Raw genomic sequence first — 22,108 nt, 5'->3', positions numbered from 1 at the left:
GGCAACCACTGTGAGCAAAAATTTAAATTAGATAAGGTTGGGAGTGTGCAAAAATACATAGGTATAGTTATTTAGACAAAACGAAAGTAATAAAAAACATGTTATCAGTGATCAGGACAAGATTGTGGACAGGTAATGTTTGTACAGTATAAATTTAAAGGAAGATAGAGAAGGAGCTAAGCAAATGGGGACGGGAAGTGAATTTCATAACTGCAGAGACCTATGAGCGAGTCTAATCTATCTAATCTCGCAGAAACACGTGAAGAACTTTTAGCTACTTTCAGAGTGTCTTTCTGATACTACAGCCACTTAATCTCGTTATGTTTCGCTACGGGATTGATCTCGAAAAATGTCACGAGATCTCGCGAGATCGGTATTGCATTCCTAAGGTAGCAAACAACATGCATTTTTAAAAACTTACATGAAAATATTAAATAATAGTCACACATGTTCACTTACACACAATTAACACAATCTTATCAAAGCCTGATAAAAACGTCAATTATTACAAAAATTCAATAAACTACTAGGATAATCTATCGTCAATAATAAAATTGGGTAATTTTGTCGAATCAAGGATCCACTTTAAAACAGCTCCAATTTTTTTTCTACATATTTTCATCACTCCGCAATGGTGTACCATCCAATAATGTGCGCATGCGCATGCTCTTTGCCCCATTTATCATCATGATTTGTGAAATGAAGGAAAGAAGGTACGCATTTTTTGCTTTACCTAATCTAATATAACACACTGGGAACTGAGCCAATATGATTTATATCATGCATGTAATATTATCAGTTTTTAATTTTTTTCATGGGGTCATGCGCCTCCATAATATTAGTTGGGGTACTACATACAAGTCGTAAAGAACGATAGAATTTTATTTTGAGCTGTTTTAAGGTGAAGCCGTGATTCGACGAATTTTACCAAAATTGATATAAAATTATCGGTAGACACAAAAATTATATCAGTCTTAAAAGTATTTCCCTATTTTCAAACTACTAGCTAACATTTGGTATACAGATAAATGCTGGTACCACTGAGCTACTGATTATGTAACTCAAAGGTTGTCAGAGGTGGCTTTTATAGAACAGGGGTCAAACTGACAGGAGGCTCATCTGATGTTAAGTGATACCAGCACCCATGAACACTCACAATGCCTAAGGGCACGCGAGTGCGTTGCCGGCCTTTTAAGAATAATAACTTTCTATAAGTGACAAATTCAGTTCAGTAGCTCGACGTCCGTCGTTCCATCAATATGTGGGACTAACTTCCCATTGAAGTATTTCAAGGGTCAAGAAAAGCATACCAATTCTTAAAAGGTCGGCAACTTAAAAGCCTGGCAACTTCAGTGCCCATAGCAATACTTAATATTATCAGATGAGCATTCTGCTTATTAAACCCGTCCATAAAATGTAGTGCAGAAAACAAAAGAGCATCTAGCAACTTCTTTAACAAAAATAAAATCACTGTCAATGCACACAAACCATCAAATTAAAATGTAACATTGGTTTGTGGACTCAGTTTCCGCACTTAGACTCTCAATAGGGTCCATTGTGTGTATAATGAAACATACTATAAAATTAATGGTCTCTGGCTATCTGTTTGTATGATTGTGAGAACCTCAACTACCATACAAATACACTCATAGGTAGTGTTTCCCGAAGAAACTTTGGGTATACAACTCATTATATGATATTCATATTTAACTCATATATGTAATTTTTTCTGTCTGGGACAAAAATGCTAAAAATAAAGATATATGAAGCCAATTGGAGGAGGCCTATACTCTATAAGGAGTCTTTGGAAAAACAATTGACATATAACTTAGCTTGCCAAAATACCGTGCTGCTGTATGCTGTTGTCTGATCTTGCTTACATTACATTCAAAACCAGTTAAATTATATGTATATGTAAAGTAATATGTCTAAGCTATCCTTGATATTTCCAAAAATGGTTCTGACTATATTAGCGAATACATGAGATGAATATTTATTATATAGGCAGATTATATAAGCCATTTATAACTGACTGACTTGGCCCCACACAGCCAAATGAATATAGCCCATTACTCAGGGATAATGTAGCATTTTAATAATGTAATCATTTCTGAGAACAGTCCAGGATAAATTTATTTCTTAAAAACATACTAAAATCTCATAACTTATTATACATAATATTTAATCTTAAAAAAAATATGAAGAAGATAGTACAATAAGTAACAATAATTATTTTTACATTTATATTTCTTTATGGAAGTAGGTTATAATATAACTATTGTTCTACCTAATCAAATCTATACTACTTGTTTATATGACATTTTATGTAGAATTAAACAGGTATTTTATTTTATAATGTAGTTTCAAATTTTTTTTGAATGAAATGGAAACCTTCATTTCTTTGGAGGTTATATGTTTTACTTCAAAGGTATCAGTATAGAATAAACTTGTTCAAGTATATCTTTGACAAGCTAGAGTAAAAAGATATCACTCTTGGATATCTTTTTAAATAATGAAACGAAGTTCTGTGTAGTATACCACAAATTAGTTAAAATAGTTGATCAATAAAAATTAAAATAAATAAAACAAATACCAGTCATCTGAAATTAAAACATGTTATTTGCTTATGTTGGTTACACATCCCTTCAAAAATGCATGGTTAGGCACATATCAAAAACTACTTATTGAATTCTCATAACATGTTTATTGTTTATATAAAAATCCATTATTTTTTACTTTAGGCTGAAATCTTAATTTTACTGTAGCTTTAACAAGAGTAAACAGAGTCCGTCTAGTGATAAGTGGGACAATAAAGTATAGATACTGAAACCAATATTGTGACTAATAGCTTAATAAAACACATAGGGAGAGTCTGGGATAGATATGCCAATACTATAAGCTATTATTTATTTTTCTTAATATTTATTTTTATGAATATAGTAAAATGTGTTTTCAATCACATTCCGTTTGTGTTTACAGCTAATAATATGAGTTTAATTTCTAATATAGCACAAATTGTAACAGTTTTGCCTATTGTAAATAGATAATATTGTAAATAAGATTCTGAGAATACATATAAAACAAAACAAAAATCTCTAACGGGAACCATTTAGTCCATGTTTTGGAATAAAGACTATTGAAGCATGGAATCAAAGCATTTGTATGATAGTATTTTCAATGTTTATATGTAATTAAAGTCTATGTATATAATGTACACCTTGATATGGAAGTATGTGTGAATGATTACAGGAAAAGAAAGTGTAATATATTATGAGTATTTTGTTTGTTTCATTGCACAAGCTTAATAAAGCTTGCTAGGTTTATCCCTTGCTAGTATTATGCAATATAAAGAATATCTGATTACTTACAGGAAAACGTAATTCCATTGTTTATAGCTTTAGTTACCAATTATATGACGTCATAGATGCATAGCATATAGGGCCATGTTAATCATCAATAATTATTGAGCCTCGCGTCATAATGACATACATTGTACCAGTAATTTCAAAATCAAGTTATTCTTTGGAATTTAATACCGTGCTTACTCATCTTAGTTGGAAAGTTAAAAAAACATTGAATGCTTTCGTTGACGTATTATAAAAACGCTGGTAAAAGCGCCTTTCAACAAAGATATAAAACTTACCACACAAATTTAACAAAAACAATTACAACATAAGTTTAAGCACTTCACAAAACTTTGTAATTTTTTCTTTAGCCGCACGAAACGATTGCAAATGTCAAAACGTCAATTTTAAACTTTTTTCCGAAACGTCACATGCGCAGGCTGGTTGGTCGTCACGTTTCACGCACCTGCATTATTTTATGCAACACTTTTACTGCATAAGAATACTAGTTTATAACGTGCGTTTCGTTTAACACGATACGAGACAATGACCGTCGGCGTAAACGTGTAGGCAGAGTGAAGGTTAACCAATGACTTGTCCAAGCCTTAAATCTTTGTTTGGATTTTGCAATTTAAATTTTACATATATGACCTAGTTAATAGCGAGGTTGTTTAAAAAATATTATTGCGTAGGTTATATTTTGTCACTCGCCAATTGCGTTATTCCTAAATATATTGGGTGTTTGTGAATATGTAAGAAAATTAACAGTTATTTAGTGGTTACTTTAAAGGTACCTACTTAAGCATCACTTATACGCCCAGATTTTATTGATTAATTTTATTATTTTATTTGCAGACAGTATTGGAGGATATTAATCAAACAATAGATACCGAGAATAAAATAAAACAACGCTAAGTATTTTTGTCATTTTTATAGTAAGCTGAACAAGTTACCGTTTTGATTTGACCGGGTATTTCAAAGCGAAACAAACTGTATAAATAGTTAGTTTTTTGAAATGAAGAAAGACTTATATATAAAAAATATAACAAACTATACCAAAACAGCTTTAAATTAGAACCATAATTAAAAATTCAACACGTTCTGAAGAGAAACATATGGTTTTTAAAAATAAATTACGTAAATTTACGAGATGCGATTGACCTGACGCGATTAGACCGTAAAATGGAACGACTATTAAAAAGTTTACATGTAATTAAAACTTTTTGGATGACTTAATAAATTTTAATGTTTTTTATACTAATAAGGTTGTCAACTGGCTAATGCACAAACCGTGCCAGAGCCCATCTTTAAAAATGATTCTATATCTATATGCCCGTTGATGTCATTATAGCGTATTCTAGTTGACCAGGGAAGTTTGAAATGTCATTCATATATTTGACATCGCTGTCTAGTATAAGAATTACAAAAACATTAAAACGTGACAAAACAAAATCGAAGCAGACATGTAGGTGATAAGCCTTCTGTGCCTGCCCACGGCGTCAACTTTTAGGTCTTGGAGGTGATTGTTATTTCCTCACGATGCTTTCTTTCAGTAAAGCGGTAGTAACAAGTAATCATTAGTGAAGTCGGGAGTCGACACTGACATACAGAATATTTTGTATCTATTGTACTAAAAATATATTTAAACTAATTTAAAGGACTATAGAAAGTACAAAAACACAAGCGTCACATTCACAAAGAAAACACGTGAAAAGAAATGAAATATTTATTAAATAATATGAAGAAAGCTTAAACTAACACTCATACAACAATGAAAAGAATAAATTGAGCAATTTTAAAATTATCATTCAATAATCACGTGACAAGATGTTGATGAAGAAGACAATACTAGGGACTATCGTTGAAAAACTTAGGCTTGCTCCCAGTCCATTAAATGGGCGCCAAATAACAGACTAAAATCTGATTTTTCATTCCGTAGAATTCTGACATTTCATGTGTTGCTACTTAAAAATTTCCACCGAAAAAGGAGCAAATTTTACCCATTTGAGGGCAATAAAAATAAAATGCTACGTATTTTTTATGTTTTACCTACAAAAGGTAAATATAGATATTGACTTACTCAAGTGACCTAATACAAAAATAACAAATATTTCAATATCACGAACATAAATTTATTTATTTATTTTATCCTTTAGCTGGCATCTCTGCCTACTAATTCCAGGTTTAGTAAACCTTGTTAAAAAAAAATGTTATCTTTACTTGGGCGTTTTTACTGCTTGTAATGAAAAGGGACGTAATTATCACTCGCCGTAAAACCACTTTTAATGTGGAGCATCGCTTAATAAAATGGTACATTCACTAACAAATAAAATGTATGTATAGACTTAAATGTTTCGACTCGTATTGAAATTGAAAAATGCTCCCGGCCAAAAAGGTTTGTAATCTCCGACATGTCAAAAAATGATAGCTGTCAGATTTCTACGAATTAAGAATCAGAGTTTATATATAAATAGATATATGTCGATGTTCAGAATCTTTGAGGATTTTAAAATTGCCTAATTTCGAAGCAATAACAATACTTATAGCGATAAATATATACGTACTTAAAACATATAATAGAAACATGCTAAGCTACAACACACTCAAACATTAAGAAATTGGTAACTGATGGTATTCAGAATCGAGACTAAGCTATAATAATCCAATGCGTTAACTCGTTTCTGAATTACCCTTAAATTTGAGACATAGACCATACGCATTGCGCGAACTCAATTTGACATTGGACAGACGACAGTTGACACTTCGTTCAGGGGATCGAGACAAAATCACTTTTCGACAGGCGTGACTCACTAACGCTAAATCTAAAAATGTCATTACACATTGCGAATGTCATTTTTTTAGAACATCAGGGCACAAGAGCCTACGGGACTTCCAAAAGAAAAGTCATCACAGCCAATAGACACCCATTTTTAGTGGGTACGTTGCCGGCCTTTGAGGGAGGAGTAAACTCTAACTTGAGCAGTTGGAGGTCGTATCCCGTGTAGACCTCCGGGAGTCAATTCCACAGTTCGCTAGTTCGCAAAAGAAATTGTCTTGTGAAGCAGACCGTGGTAGACTACCAGTCATTAAGGTGATGCATTAGCTCACGATTTGTCACGTGACCTTGTCATACAAGTTAGGTTGGCGTTAGTGGGTCTCGCCTGATTGAAAGAGTTTTCATGTAAATTTATTAATTTTGCGCTCTGCATAGGCGCAGCATTTATATACGAAAGTATTTGTCCAAGTGACATCCCACATGCGTGTTGCTGTCACTATAATATATAGTGCCGCACAGACTATAGAAGATAGAGCTGTGCGCTGTGTAATAAAGTTACTAGCGCAATAATGAGTTAGCGCAATTGTCTTATAACCAATATTTTTTAACTAATTACATCAATAAATATTTAATATAAGGACCACGTTTCGTAACGTTACAAATTTTAACATCTGTCAACTGTCATTATATAGTCTTTTGTTTTGGAACGCGCTCCCTTTTATAAATACATAATATTACAGCGAATCGGTAACTACGATACGATAACTATCAAACCAGAGTCGTTAATTAAGGGTTACTTAAGATTATTATTATTTTTTGGAAATGTAACACGCAGAGATCAAGAAATTCTAAAAAAACTCATCGTGACTTGCAGAGTGGAGGGCATCAGAAATCGAGGCTGATCCCCTACTCACTGGACCGATCCTTAGTTGAATTGGTTCGCAAATACTTCAGCGGTAAGCTGGTTACACATAGGGGTGGTGAAAAACCTGCCTTAAAAAACAAAGGTATAAAAGTAACTATTAAAAAACGACTCGTAAGCAAAACTAACATTCCTATAAAACGTGGACAAGTGTCATTTACCAGTGCTCATATATGTCAAAAACATAGTCAACAACAAGTCAGACTTTCATAAATCTATTAATATCACCCTAAGAATCAGTTTTGGAAATAGTATTGTCTGCCTCCATATGATTTTGACATTTAGGAGACATATCAAAGTTGTCTTTTACGGCAATATATTCAGATCTCATAACATATAGTCCACGTTTTATAAGTTTAACCTTTAACTAGTATCACAGGTTAAATAATTTTATTGAGATTTGATAGAAAGATTTATTTAAATAATATTTAACACCAATTTATTATTATTCACTTTTATATTCAACTGCCATAGCATTGATTGTTTAAGGAACCAAATTTTGTCCTAAAGATTTAGCAAGATTTTAAATATATCTTTCTCGCAAGCAATAAATATTTAAATAGTAACTAGTTAATCAGGCTTTAAACTAAAATCTCTCTCTCGTTACCTGAGAAATCTGTGCTCGCGTCGACGTCCAACGAACAACTTCCAATTGAGTCTACCGACTTATCCATAACTTTGACCACTAGATGCGTTGGACTCAAATCTGTTTCTTGCACAACAATTTCGAACGCTTTTATATCTAATGTAGCGTCAAATTTATCGTTTTTATCAAAAATCAATGTGCTCTGACTTGTGAAATTACTTATAGGTTCTATATATTCAACATCATCCTCATACGCATCAGCTGGTACAGCATCAACCACATTCTGTTTCAGACTCTTATAGAAATGATCTTCTAATTTCTCCAATTTACACCTCGTGTTCTTTCTATCACTTTTAAGTATTGGCGAATCATCAGTTTCCAATTCAAATCTTTTGTACTTTGACGAACAGAAATCATCTATTGACGAGGTATCCGATTTCTTATCAAAGAACGTATCGAGGGAGAAAAATGATTTCCTCTTCTTCTTTGGATGCACTAAACCTTCTTTATCTATATTACTGGTGGCTATAGATTTGGGCCTATCAAGTCTATCAATTTTACGTGAATCCAAGCTGAGTGTCTTACGAAAGCGCTCATTTAGATTCGATAGTAGAAAATGTCTGCGCTCAGTCGATTTAGGAGTTATATTATACGATGTTTTGCTGCTGGATGGTTGATTTTCTGGAATGTGCTCTGTGTATTTGAATTCGATTTCGTTGAATTCAGAACTAGGTCTGTGGAAGGAGAAGGAGCCTCTATCTGATGCGTCACAGATACAGCTACCGATACACGTGAGTCTGTGACAGTTGTCTTTAGTCTGTCTTATATTAGGAATGTATATGTCAGGCTTGTGTTTATGAAGGAGAAGATCCTTTCTAATCTTCTCCAGTCTTTCGTCACCATTTAATCCTCTTGTATATTTGGACTTAGGAGGTCTGAAGAAGCGTATTGAACCAGTCTGTGGGTCATGACGCCTTCTTGCAAATGGGGAGTCAGATATTTTATTCACTCCTAGAAGGAGAACTGGTGATTTTTTATCTTCTTCATCGGGCAGATCGCTGTAATCAAAACAGACTTATATAACATCTATATATATATATCGTGAATATAGTGTATCTCTATTTGTTAAAAACACAAAAAGCAACAAAAGCAAGCAAAAAATTAATACTTACACAAAATTAATGTGTTAGACACTAACTTACAAACTGAATTTTAAATTCTTGATCATGCAGACTGTGCTCTCTGTATTATAATAGTATGAGAGCCAGTACATCTCCGATTTAGGTATTGCTGACGGGATCAGGGTGGTGGGAATGTAAACGAAAAAACATTTGTACTGCCTTTTTAAAACCAGCATCTCTAGCCTAAGGCCATAACACCGGACAAGAAACACATTTGGTCCTACGCCCTTGCAGACAGCAATACAGATCCTGATGTTTTTGTATGCACTGACGCAACCTTGGAAGTTACAAGGTAAAAGTATATATGTTCATAACGTCCTCCTGGGGACCTTAATGTAGATATATCATAGCTAGTACAAAACTAATTGCTGGACCTTACGAATCCAGTCTTCATCGTCACGGGAATGTCAACTAGTCAACTTCTCACACAAAGGGTCTAGTAAGAATGTTGAGAAGGAAGATAAAACCAAAATATTGGACCAATGTACAATTTAACGGTGTACCATAGATAAGCTAAGTTTTAGCTATAGACTGTAGAAATTACCCAAACCCGCATACGGACTCGCCTGTCTACCATATACCCACAGCGAATTGTATCTTATTTCTGCGATACAATGCGCAGAGGCTATGAGAACTTGGAGAAACTGATCGTGGTTGGTAACAGAAGCCAAAATATCACGTGGCTGTTCACCAACCAGATGAACCAACCAAGTGAAAGACTCATCGTCCTCAAAACTATACTGTCATAAGAGAGGCGCTGGTCAGAAACCGTAGGAAACAGATAGTCCGCTCCAGATGCTTCCTTGCTGTCCACGACGCTCAGACGTGGGGTGCCAATTGAAGAGAGATAGAAATTACGCTTTAAAATAATATTAATCTAAAATGGGCTATTTGACAAGACAAAAACAATTTCATTTGTTGATTGATTAGTGACCTACCTATACAAATTTAATAATGGTTTTAAAAATTCAAATAAAAGATTCACAATTCCAAGAATCCGCCAAAATGCTTCTCTAGACAAGATGGCGTCGCTCACGTTTTTTACGTATCAATTTTTACATATTATATTTTAAGTCAATAACAGTCTCCGCCGAAATTACTCCAAGGTAATATGAGGATTAGACTGGCGAAGACATTTATTAGATTATTATTCACTGGCGTGTTACCACGACTAACCTATGACTGTTTTGTGTCATGTGACTGACAAGACTATGTTTTAATTATTTGACACATATTTTGTTTAGGAATAAAATAAAATTCCTAATATTAATATTCCTATATATCCATAAGCGAGTGGGGGCCCTGTTATCTCAAATAGAAGCCTCAAATCAAAGGCTATAAAAAACGCCCCCCTTGAAGGGAGTCAGCACACCCTTGTGCAGCAAATACCACGGCAATTACTTTCAGTAATTCATTATTTTTCCTGTCAAATGCCCAGCCCTGTCACTGTCATTTTACGGTTTACCTCAGATAACAAATTTTTCATAGACTAAAGTAATTGGGAAAACATTTTTGGATTATTTCACCTATACCCCACGAGTGCACGAAATAAGGAAGAGTTGTTTGGTGTACCACTTTGCACCAGGCATGGGTATATGCGGGACCGTATATAACACAAAATTTATAATTACATGGACACTTAATACAAGAGAGCTCGCGAGTGCTTTTAAAAATTGGAACGATCTTTTCTTATGTATGTTTCATGAGGCAAGTAGGTGATCAGCCTTTGACTGATTGGGTCTAACGCAGGTGTAACGATGTTCTTGCTACAACCTTTTAGATCTGGGTCCTATGTATCTGTTTAATGAGGTAAGTAGGTGATCAGCCTTTGTCTGATTGGTGTTCGGTTTTTGGCATACGGCAGTACAACTCAGCGTAAATGCTTTGATAAGTCAGCAATATCTGATAGCTTACGGTAAAAGATAAAAAATTCCGTTATTATTGAAACAATAACGAATGGACGTTACTGTTATTAGTGATGGGATAAAATATCGATAAACTGTGAATTTTTGCATATGAATTAGTTTTAGGAAGAAAACAATGCCATAACAAGTTGTTATTAACAACCCTATATCTTCATTCGTATTCGTACACATGAAGTATTTTTTGACATAACAGGGCAAACTAGGAGGCTCGCAAGTGCCTTTTAAGAATTGGTACGCTATTTGAAGGACCATATGTCGAATTGGTTCGGAAAAACATCAGTGGGATGGTTCCAAATAGAGGTGGTAACACGGAAAAAACTGCCATAAAAACGCTCATTCATGGAACGCCGGACGTCGAGGTAATACGGGTGGTATTTCGTATTCGGCCTTGACGTCTGATGATACTCAGCTGCAGGTTTTAATCAGAGTAACTCCTTTAAACACTCCAAGGTAAATTCGGTGGAAAATGCAGAGAAAACACCTCTCTCCACGCAACGCCAGTCGTACTTCGTCGTATTGACATACCAAATTCTGCAACCTAAAGGGTCCAACTAGTTTGACCACTAACTGGAACATCGAGATGTATATGCCCAGCGGGAAATACTTCGATAGCGCGTTTTAAGGTATGACGTCATCGCAGTGATAGCCACGTTTGGAGGAAGGAATGTTCTTTTTAAAAAAGAGAGGATATATATTGAGTATTATATAATATTATATATATATATATATATATATATATATATATATATATATATATATATATATATATATATTATAATATTATATATATATATATATATATATATATATACCTATATAGAGCTAGTTTATCGATAACTTTTCGCACATCACTACCTCCCGTTGGTCATCGCTCGTTCACACGCAAAAGCATTAGACACGAACGAGGAAGTACTATTACTGTAAATCAGACCTTTCTATTTCTAAATTGGGTAAATAAACTATGGTCTAAGGTATAGAGAAATAAGAAGGTCCGTCCAGCACCAATGGACTTTTCTAACACTACCTCGTAGGAAAACATCGTACCGACATTATCAGAAGGCTTGTACTTATAATCTGCGCTTACAAATCTCTGCGATGACGTCACAATATAAAACGCGCTATAGAAGCATTTCCCTATATAGGGCATATATTATACATCTCGACATTTCATTCCAGTCAGTGGTTTGATTAGTTGGACCCTTTAGGTTGGAGAACACCTTCCTTCGTCCACGTGTCGCTACAACCTCCAACCGACCTAAGCCACTGAGGACTTCGGGCCAGTCAGTTAATTCTCCTACACATAGGCTGATCACCCACTTGCTTATTCGGATCCCGAAACAGAAATCTGAGGCCCAGACCTATAAGGTTGTAGCGCCACTGGTTTACTGGTAAGTTTTCTCGGATGAGGATCTTGTTGCTGGCCTGAAGGTCTTTGACAGCTCAGCTCTGCCTGAAATGGGTTTGTCCCGCGACTAACGCTTGCTCTCCTGCTGAACTCTGACCTGACACTGGGCCGGGGAATGTTTTCTTATAGCAATTGATTCAGTTAACATCCAAGGTCTTAATCCAATAAATAGCTTGATCAATTTGTCGCCAATTCTTAATTAAATCACCGGTCATACAATTATATTCTTAACTGGTCAATTACTTCCTTATTCAATGCTGAGCGATTCCACCTGCATTAATTCAGTCGTAGCATGTTGAAGTCTTCCTCTGTAACTGTTCTTGTTCGTCATATAGTACTGGACATGAGGTATTGGTGTCTTCTATAAAACTGTAGTACACTGCTCTATTGTCAATAGTTTTCGCAGCATATAGGAATCTTTATTGGTCTTGACACCTTGGGTCTTGGCTGTCCTGCTCATAACTTTTTGACAATATTCTATAGTTTATGTCCATCAGGTCTTGGTCTTTGTAGATATTGATGTCTTCTATAAAACTGTAGTACACTGCTCTATTGTCAATAATTTCTGCAGCATATAGGAATCTTTATTATTTACACCTTAGGTTACATGGTAATTACCCTGTCCAAAACTTTTTTAAAACTTGCACTCATCAGGGATAAGGTAGGGTTCCAATGGTGAAAGAATTTCTGAAATTAGTCTAGGTCCAATAGGTCGACTATACTTATATTCTTTACAGGTAACAGAAGCGTCACTTAGATTTAAGAACCCATCAAGAAGTCAAGTAAGTTACCCCAGCCAGATTGAAGCCAGTAGACACCCAGCTTCAAACAAGTGTTTCATTTAACACACATTTAAACATCGGTCTATGAACCACCACGGTTTTTTTTAAAGTTACGAACATACTTTTTGTCAAGCATAAAATTCAATAATAAAATGTGTTGCTTATATTTTCCGTTATGTATATATATGACGTAATGGGTGTGTCATTTAATATCGGCCTTCAATTTCCCATTGAAAGTTATAATGTTTCTCACCTATTGTTTTAAATTGTAACATAATACTTTCGCATTTTCTCATGAGATTTTATTGTTCAAGATTTCTTAATGTTTTTATTTCAGTTAGGACTGGGCCTCAGATTTCTGTATATGTTTCATGATTGTTAATGTAATATGTAAGTAGGTGATCAGCCTGATGTGCCTCACACACGCCTTCCACTTTTTGTGTCTAAGGCAAGTCGGTTTCCTCACGATGTTTTCCTTCCTTCGAGCGAATGTTAAATGAGCACATAGACAGAAAGTCCATTGGTGCACAGGCGGGTATCCCCGAAGCGGTTATTTTGAAATGGAATTTTGCTTTTGTCTCGAACGATGTTTGATAGTTCGGGCTGTTTTGGCGATGTCTGGTACGGGGTTTTTCCCACGACTAGCACTAGAGCGTCTCCTGTGAGTCAGAATCTCCTAAAGAGCAGGACGGAGACTCACTAGAATGAGCGAACTATGAACTCCCTGGTGAAGTCGATTTTTACTCTAATCAGAGTAAGAATGTGTCGTGGCCTCCTACAATGCTACTAATGGATTGGGTTGGTCTTTAGTAAAAGTGGCGTTCAAACGCCATCATCATCCACTAGGCTGAAATAGGCAGAACCAGTGCGGGGTGCTAGCATCCCGTAGCATCCGCAGCACCCTCTCTGCGTTTTAGCCCGGCTATTAAAGCGTGCCCCTACCGCCCAGTATCAGCAAGGTGTTTGGCATTTGAGTGAAAAAAGTTTTTGTTAAAGGAAATCTTACATACTAGCGCTTGTTATTCAACGTCGAACGCCATCTAGTGAGAGAAAACATACCATGACGAATTAAGATATTAACAAATTGGCCGTGTCATTTTCGAAAGTTCCATAAAAATTAATGTCCCAATTAAATTATTTCCGTTTAAGCAATAGATTTTAATATCTGACCCAATCTATCAATTTGTACACACCACGCAACTTAGCCTGTATATAGTGAGAGAACTAGATCAAACTTTGTTACGTACGTTAAAAGGTTTATTTATTTATTACTAATTGAATTGTCAAAGATCGATAGATCGATGTATGATAGGGAAGAGAGGAATAGACATAATAGAGAATACATGTATAAGAAGATAGTCGCAGATGTTACAAAAAAAAACTTAAGTGGAAATGGGTGGGGCAATGCTAAGAGGAATAGAAAAGTGGCGAAATATAGTACTAAACTGTTGCCCAAGGTAAAATAAATGAAATAGAGAAAAAGAGAGAGACAATGATAATAAATGACATAGAGTTCGCAAGCGCGTTGCCGGCCTTTTGACAATTTGTTCGCTCTTTGAAAAATAATTCAGTGGGCTGGTTCCAAATTGTGGTGGTGCGCGGCAAAAACTTAATTTAAAACGCTGAGAACAGAACGATGGACGTTCTGCCTCGACATTGTCATTCTTAATACTTTCAAACATATTTCGCAATAGCTTAAACTAGACTTAAATAGTCGTTGTATGTCCAGGCTGTACCATATGTAGGCCTCTTCAGTAATGCCTTAAGCGACTCATAACTATAATTATGTAGGAAAATATATAGCTTAGCACTCATGTATTATAGGATCACTAATAATCCACCGTCAATAACAGGAAGAACACCTACTTGCCTATTAAAAAAATAAATCAGTGGCGCAACAACCTGAAAGTCCTTTGGTGGGGGCTGGGGAAATTTGGGAGCTGGGGTTTGAACCTCAGGGATGACATTCGCACGCTGAAGCCAACACTGCCCTATTGTCAGAATTAAAAAATCCAAGTCCGAGAAATTTTTTTGTAGCGTTGTATTATTACTAAATAACAGTACTTACACATTTCATGCATAGCTCAGTCATAACAATTCACAACAACTAAAAGGTCGACGACACTACACCGTTTGATATTAATTAAACGTTTCGTAGCTTCAGCACTCAAAAAACACAATTTTTGTAACACTATAATCTTATTGTGTCACAAACTAATCTTAGTTACATCAATTTTACTTAAAACATCAATCAAATTCATAAAAAGTCTAACACAATTAGCTAATTCTAGTTTTGAGCATTTGTATAAATTATAAAGAATAGTGGCTCCGGAACGGTACCCAGCGGACTCTCGCGCACAACTGAGTCGCAGTAGGCGTTCCAACTGAATGACGTGTTTGGAATTAACTGTTAACGAACACGTTGTACAGCGCGTACATTGCTTGTTAATTAAAATAATATCACTTTAATATAATCGGAACCAAAGATTAAAATACCGTTTAAGTTCCTATAGTTTAAAAGAATTTAGATTAATAATATTTCAAAAATACCTAGACGACGCCAACATCGTCAAATTCATAAAGTGCAACCAACTAGTTGGGACATGTACACCAAATGGCGGACAACAGAACCCCAAGGTCCTTACTGAACTCACAACCTAGTGGCAATAGAAAACCCGGTAGACGAAGCTGCGTTGGTGAGATGTAGTTATCAATGACCTAACAATAGGGGATATACTTGAAGGTAATGCCCAAAAGGGGCTGTATAGCCATTGACGTTGAAATGAAAACACTAAATACGCAGGACAAATATCGGAAATACTACCAATCTTCAGAAACTATACAGCACATTACAGGAGCTTGCGAATGAATAAGTAAATCAAAAATCATATTTGTTAGAGTAATTCTTTCTTGTATTAAGGTTTGTTTTTATATTAATCTAATTATTCCTATCTATCTATCCTCACGCCTTTTTCCCGAAGGGGTAGTCGGAGACCCATCACCACTTGCAACAGTCCTGACATACCTCTCTCATTTTCAAGACATTCGCCATGCTCGTTGGGAAGTTTTGACCTGACAAAATTAAACAAAGACTTACTAGAGGAGGGCTCTAGTAAGTCTTGGTTTAATTTTGTCTACTGTATGTTAATTAACATAATTGTTTTAACCAGTGTTGGAATGGTGGCTTCAGCGTGCGACTCTCATCCCAGAGGTCGTAGAACCCCAGCTGTGCACCAATGGACTATCTATGTACGCATTTAACACTCGCTCGTACGAAGGAAAACATCGTGAGGAAACCGGCTTGCCTAAGACCCAACGACGGCGTGTGTCAGGCACAGGAGGCTGATCACCTACTTGCCTATTAGATTGACAAATCATGAAAAAGTTTTAGAAAACAGGACAGATATAAATAGGTTGTGGCGCCATTGATTTATCTTTATCTTTTTAGAGGAATCCAAGAGAACGAACGACGAACAGTGAATCGCGCCATCCCAGCGATGTATGTTAAAGCGTTTGGAAAGTGGAAGGAAGGGGACAGTTAGGCCAGACCTTTAATTAGGGTTGTCACGGAGGTAAATATTTTACTTCTAAAATTATTTTTGTTATTAGCTTGGTAATCCATTAAGATAACAATGTATTAGTTTAGTTATACAATGTTAAGTAGAAAATTTATTTTCACGTTATGTCTATGTGCGCATTTAATACGAGCGAGAACTGAGAAAATTTGCATGTAATGAGGCTGATCACCTTCTACCATTGACAGATATTTCAGATTAATTTGAAGCCAAAACTGTACCGTTACTGTGATTTTAACCATCTAGTATAATTAAAGTTTTCATATACATAGTTGCAAGTGCTATTGTGTTTACACTGTGATAATAAACCAGATGAATACTGAAGAAAAAATTAAGACATGATGTCGCTTTCCCTACATTTCAATCATATCATATCTATCTCCTTTGAGATTTTCGTAGGCAACGTTTTCGGTCAAACGTTTTTCTCCGATTTTGCAAATGTTAATACTATGAGAAAGTCAAATCTTGCTTGAAATTGGTAAATTTTCAACTTCTACTACATTAATAATATATCTCTCTCCGTTAAGGTTTTCGTAGGAAACGTTTTCTCCGAGTTTGCAAATACCACTACTACGAAATAGCCACGTTGGTTTTTTATTCAGTTCAAATCGGTTCAGTAGATCCACAGATTACCTATAACCTCACAAACTTTTAATAGTCAAAGAGGGGACAACCCTTGATTGAACGGCACGTGTTGTTGATAGTTCGGAGCCAGATGGGCATTTTTTACCTTTGAACAGACTACTTTAATCACCTATTTCAGCTGTCAATGACCATAGATATACCATAAACTAAAAATACGTTCTAAATGTAGTTATTTTTTAATTTAAAAAAATCTCAATAATAATCGTTGTAATACCTACATTAGACCCAATCAGACACAAGATCACCTACTTGTCTCAAAAAACAGATACATAGGACCCAGACCTAAAAGGTTATATAAAAGATCATTGTTACTCACGCCGAGCTTGAGTAACAATGCAGGTAACAAAACTCATAAAATTATCGTCTTTATTAAGTTGGATTAAGGTATATTTCCAATTGTTCTTAAAAACTCTGGAGTGTCATGAATGAGCGGATACGTTACAATAGACAATTAATGATGTCATTTCGCTTCAATTACAGACGTAAAACTTTGTTTTATAACTCTTTTAACTATGCCTTTGATTTTTAAATTAAACTACATATTTAAGTATACTACTAAAAATAATATTTGAATAGAATTCGTGTTTATATAGAAATCGTATCTGCACGGCAGTGCGCTCGCCAAGTCACGATATTATTTTCGACCGACTTTTTTTTTATGTAATAGGAGGCAAACGGGCAGGAGGTTAAGTGATACCGCCGCCCAGAAGCCGGCAACGCACTTGCCAGAAGGCTCGCAAGTGCGTTGCCGGCCTTTCAAGAATTGGTACGCTCTTTTCTTGAAGGACCCTAAGTCGAATTGGTTCGGAAATACTTCTGTGGGCAGCAGGTTCCACAAAGTGGTGGTGTTTGGCGAAAACTGCCTTAAATAACGCTCAGTTGTGGAACGACGAACGTCGAGGTGATACGGGTGGAATTCTGCCTCGACGTCTGATGACACAGCTACAGGCATAAGTCCGAACAACTCTTCTGAACACTATCCATCGTAAATGCGATAGAAGATGCAGAGATACCATTACGAAAGAAACCGCAGCCACGAGGCGATTGTTGCCATTTCTTCCGTGTTAATAGAAATTTAAAACCATTGATATGGATATCACGTAAATCTAGACAGCTTACATCATCAGAACATTGCTACTATAAGATGGCTCGTTATCAGAATGTATCACTTTCTTTAAACGATTTATTTATTTATAATATTAGTATAAACATACGAAACGGTCACAGATTTGTCGAATGCTTGTAAATGTCTTCACCTGTGTAATCCTAAAACTGTTTTAGAGTGTTTTTCGTTGAAAACTGTTTTTGAACGAAATATGTCTACCTTAAGATTTAACACTTAAAAAATGACGTTAATTTACGCGTTTGACGCTGGTTCGTGACAGTGCGACGCCATCTTGCATAAAGAAGTTTAAATAGTTAGAAAAACTATTATATTTATACAAAATAAAAAAATCAGTAGCGTTGTTTCATGATCATATAGTCTCATAGGCAAGTAGGTGATCAGCCTCCTCTGCTTGACACACGCCGTCTTGTTGGGCCGGTTTCTTCACGATGTTTTTCTTTGTACGCGAGTGTTAAATGCGCATTAAAAGTCCATTGGTACAGAGTCGGGGTTCTACGACCTCTAAGGTGAGAGTCGAACGCTGAAGCCACTAGGCCATGACTACTCTGTCGTCTAGTTTTTATATATACACTAATAAATAATATACAAATTAACATAAAACGGTATTAAAATCACTTAAAGTCATTATTTTTAATTTAGGTATGACCCTACGATTTGACACATGAGTCCTCTGTACATAGACAGAGCAGGAATGTGAAAACCAGTGTTTTCTTGTAATCGTTATTTTAAAAAAATCGCTTATATTTCTTAGTCTTTTTTCAGTAAAACAGATAAAATATGCATTGTTGGATTAAACCAATGTAGCGAAACAAAAAAAAAGTAGTTTTTATCGAATTTTAGTAATTTTATTCCTATGTATTAATGTTATTTAAGTATTTAGTAGCAATAATTCAGTATCCGCAATATTTAAGTAGAATTAAAACCTCATTATTTACATAGAAAGTTGGTTTGTTTTTCAAGTTTAGTTTTAAGTTAATTTTTTTACACCCGAGGTGGAAATGCATTCGCGCGGCCCCAAAAGTTAATGGGGTATGTGGGACTCGACCCACACTAGAATCTCTGCTATTTAGATACTGGGTGAGCAATACCCACTAAAACCACCTCGAGTTGTTCCTAGAAAGCCGCGTTACAGAGGCTTCGGGGTCGCTGTCGCATTCTACTGGGACCACAACGGCTCAACTCACATTCTTAAGGCAGAGTAAAAAAAATACTAAAATCCTTTTTTATTATGGCTGTTGTCCTGAAGGGCCTTGACAGCTCGGCTAGTTTTGGCGAGCGTAGCTCTACTGGAAATGGAATTTTCCCAAGAATAGCGCAAGGGCGTCTCCTGCGAGACTCGGACCTCGGCTTGGACTGTCGAGGGTTGGTGACAGCTGGAGCGAGCGAAGTACAAAAGCGATATCATGTTAATTGTTTTTAAATGGAATGAGTAATCTCGCTGTTTGCCTGAAGGGCCTTGAGAGCTCAGCTCGGGCTGCTTTGGCGAGCAGAGCTATGCATAAAATGGGCTTTTTTATCATGGGTTTGAATTTTGAACTTTAAAGGTTCATTCAAATCATTGTTTAGCCTTTGATAGTAGTTGCAGAGCGCGAGGAGACAGAGAGCTCACAATCAGAATATTAAAAAAAAATCTTGATTATAAAAGTATCATTAATTCGGAAGCGCGTTTTAAAATGTCAACACGCCATCTATTAGCAGTTACGCGAACTACATCATGAAACGGCACTTTACAGCGGCTCTATTATAGTTATGTCACCGGAACACATTCTCAACCGGTAGCAAATGGACGTCCGCCATTTACGGCCACGAACTCCTTACGCGAGTCACATAACCTAGTTCACCATAATCCTACGATTGCTTGGTCGTCAACCGACTTCTTAATATAAAAAAGAAATACACAGTCCCAAATTTCACCAAAATCTGTGCCTGATATCAGCAGCCTAGTGCTAAGGGCAAGCCGGAGATGCCCTTACATAAAGCTAATGATTTTAAACCCCTAAACTTCTTTTTGTGTTGGTTTGAGAGGTAATTTCAAATATGCATCAAAAATACATTCAAAATAGTATAAAATTGCGATCTCGGTGTATTATTTTGATATTTCAGTTACAGCCACGCTGGAGAATTAGTTTAGTTCGTTGGTTGGAACCTAAGCTTAAAATAAATTGTACAGAATCGAGCGGTTTTAAGAAAAAGTAAATAAATTTCTTGGAAAAAGTTCCCACTCAGTCAACCCTTAGTCGAATTGGTTCGGAAAAATCAACCGCCCATAGACACTCTAAATATCAGAGGGCTATCGAGTGCGTTGCCGGCCTTTTAGGAATTGGTACGTCCTAAGTCGAGTTGGAAATACTTCAGTGAAAGATATTCCTATAAGACAAAATGATAAGGTCAAAGTTAAATCATTTATTTCAATTAGACCACCTAAAATGGCACTTTTGAACGTCACACAAAATACAAAGAAGATTCTAGTTGCCCCTTCCAAAAGGTAGTTTCGTGTGGAGAAGAATGGACATATGGTCTGGGTTCTTTCGTAAGGAATTATATTGGGGCGGTGTTCGGAGACCATTACCACTAGGTAGCACTGGACAAAGGGGAGGTCGACCTTCTATAGCTGAAAGCCAGCAATTGGCGAGTGGACAGGAAGCGCTGGAGGAAGCTTCTCATTTCGAAGGGCTCTTTTTGAGTCGCAGAGATAGATAGAGGTTGACTGGACTGTTGCACCAAAAACATTGTAAGGAACATAAACCCCATTTTTTTATAAACCAGGGGGTAAACGGGTGGGTCATCTGATGTTAAGTGTAAGCCCGTGGACACTCAATGCCAGAGGGTTCGCGAGTGCGTTGTCGACCTTTAAGAATTGATATGGTTTTGGACTCTGAGTCGAATAGATTAGGAAATACCTACCGCCCATAGACACTAAATGCCTGAAGGCACGCTAGTGCGTTGCCAGCCTAATATTGCCTTTTTATTTCAAAAACAGCTAATCAGCCGTCTGTGTCACTCGATGTTTACTTTAACAGACTTTAATTGCGTACATAAAAAATCCCGTTTGTAACTCAGGGTTCAGCTACTGAGCCAACACTTTTTATGCAAAATTACTGCCAAATACAACATAATCAAAGAATATTCCGTAGCAATATTCAGTCCAAAACTCATTCGGTAGCGCATTTAGATTATTATTCATGCTTTTTATTAATGTTAAACACACACAAAATTCCGTTAAATAAAATATTAAATAATAAATAATTTTATATTAAAATACAAACAAACCTTTTGATCCAACGAAAAAAACGATTCCCGCCTTTTCCATTTTTCTTTTTCCCCATCGTCATCACTCACACCGCGAAACTAATTCGAAAATGGAACGCGTTCGGCCAGCAGTGTTAAAAACAAAACCACACTGTTATTTACAAACGGTTATACGTACATTCGACACTCTATAGTCTATGGTCTATTTTCAAATTTTACACTATAATTGCGTAGATAAAATAACACCAAAATTATTTTATTATTTTAAAAATCGAATAAGCACGCTCGAACCCGACATAATATTCTATTTTTAAATTTTGCATAGATACACTATAACACAAAAATTATTTGTATTAATTTAAAAATCGAATACAGCCTCTCGAACACGACATTCTATTTTTAAAATTTGCATAGATTAATTACACTAAACACAAAAATTATTTGATTTATTTTAAAAATCGAATACGCCCGCTCAAACCCGCGCCGTGACTGGCGCGTCCACGTTCAAATTTAGAATCCCAAAACAAACATGGCGGCTGCATTGATATGCAAGTTATTTTATTTTCAGTCTACGAATCACGGATAGTTTCAT

At 35.8% G+C, this 22,108-nt stretch overlaps 1 protein-coding gene across 1 annotated transcript in view; it reads right to left on the bottom strand.

The window, feature by feature from the left end:
• LOC125062288 overlaps nt 1-21,676 on the bottom strand; it is a 28,048-nt gene extending 6,372 nt beyond the window's left edge. The window contains exons 1-2 of the mRNA XM_047668089.1: nt 21,538-21,676; nt 7,650-8,686 (exon numbers count right to left, since the gene is read on the bottom strand). Coding sequence (XP_047524045.1) covers nt 7,650-8,686; nt 21,538-21,599 — 1,099 coding nt within the window. The 5' untranslated portion in view covers nt 21,600-21,676. The remainder of the gene's footprint in view (nt 1-7,649; nt 8,687-21,537) is intronic.
• Nucleotides 21,677-22,108: the final 432 nt, after the last annotated feature.

Source organism: Pieris napi, chromosome Z (genome assembly GCF_905475465.1).
Source record: "Pieris napi chromosome Z, ilPieNapi1.2, whole genome shotgun sequence".
NCBI lineage: Eukaryota > Metazoa > Arthropoda > Insecta > Lepidoptera > Pieridae > Pieris > Pieris napi.
The sequence above is the reverse complement of the archived record's forward strand: the minus strand, read 5'-3'. Positions and strand labels throughout refer to the sequence as shown.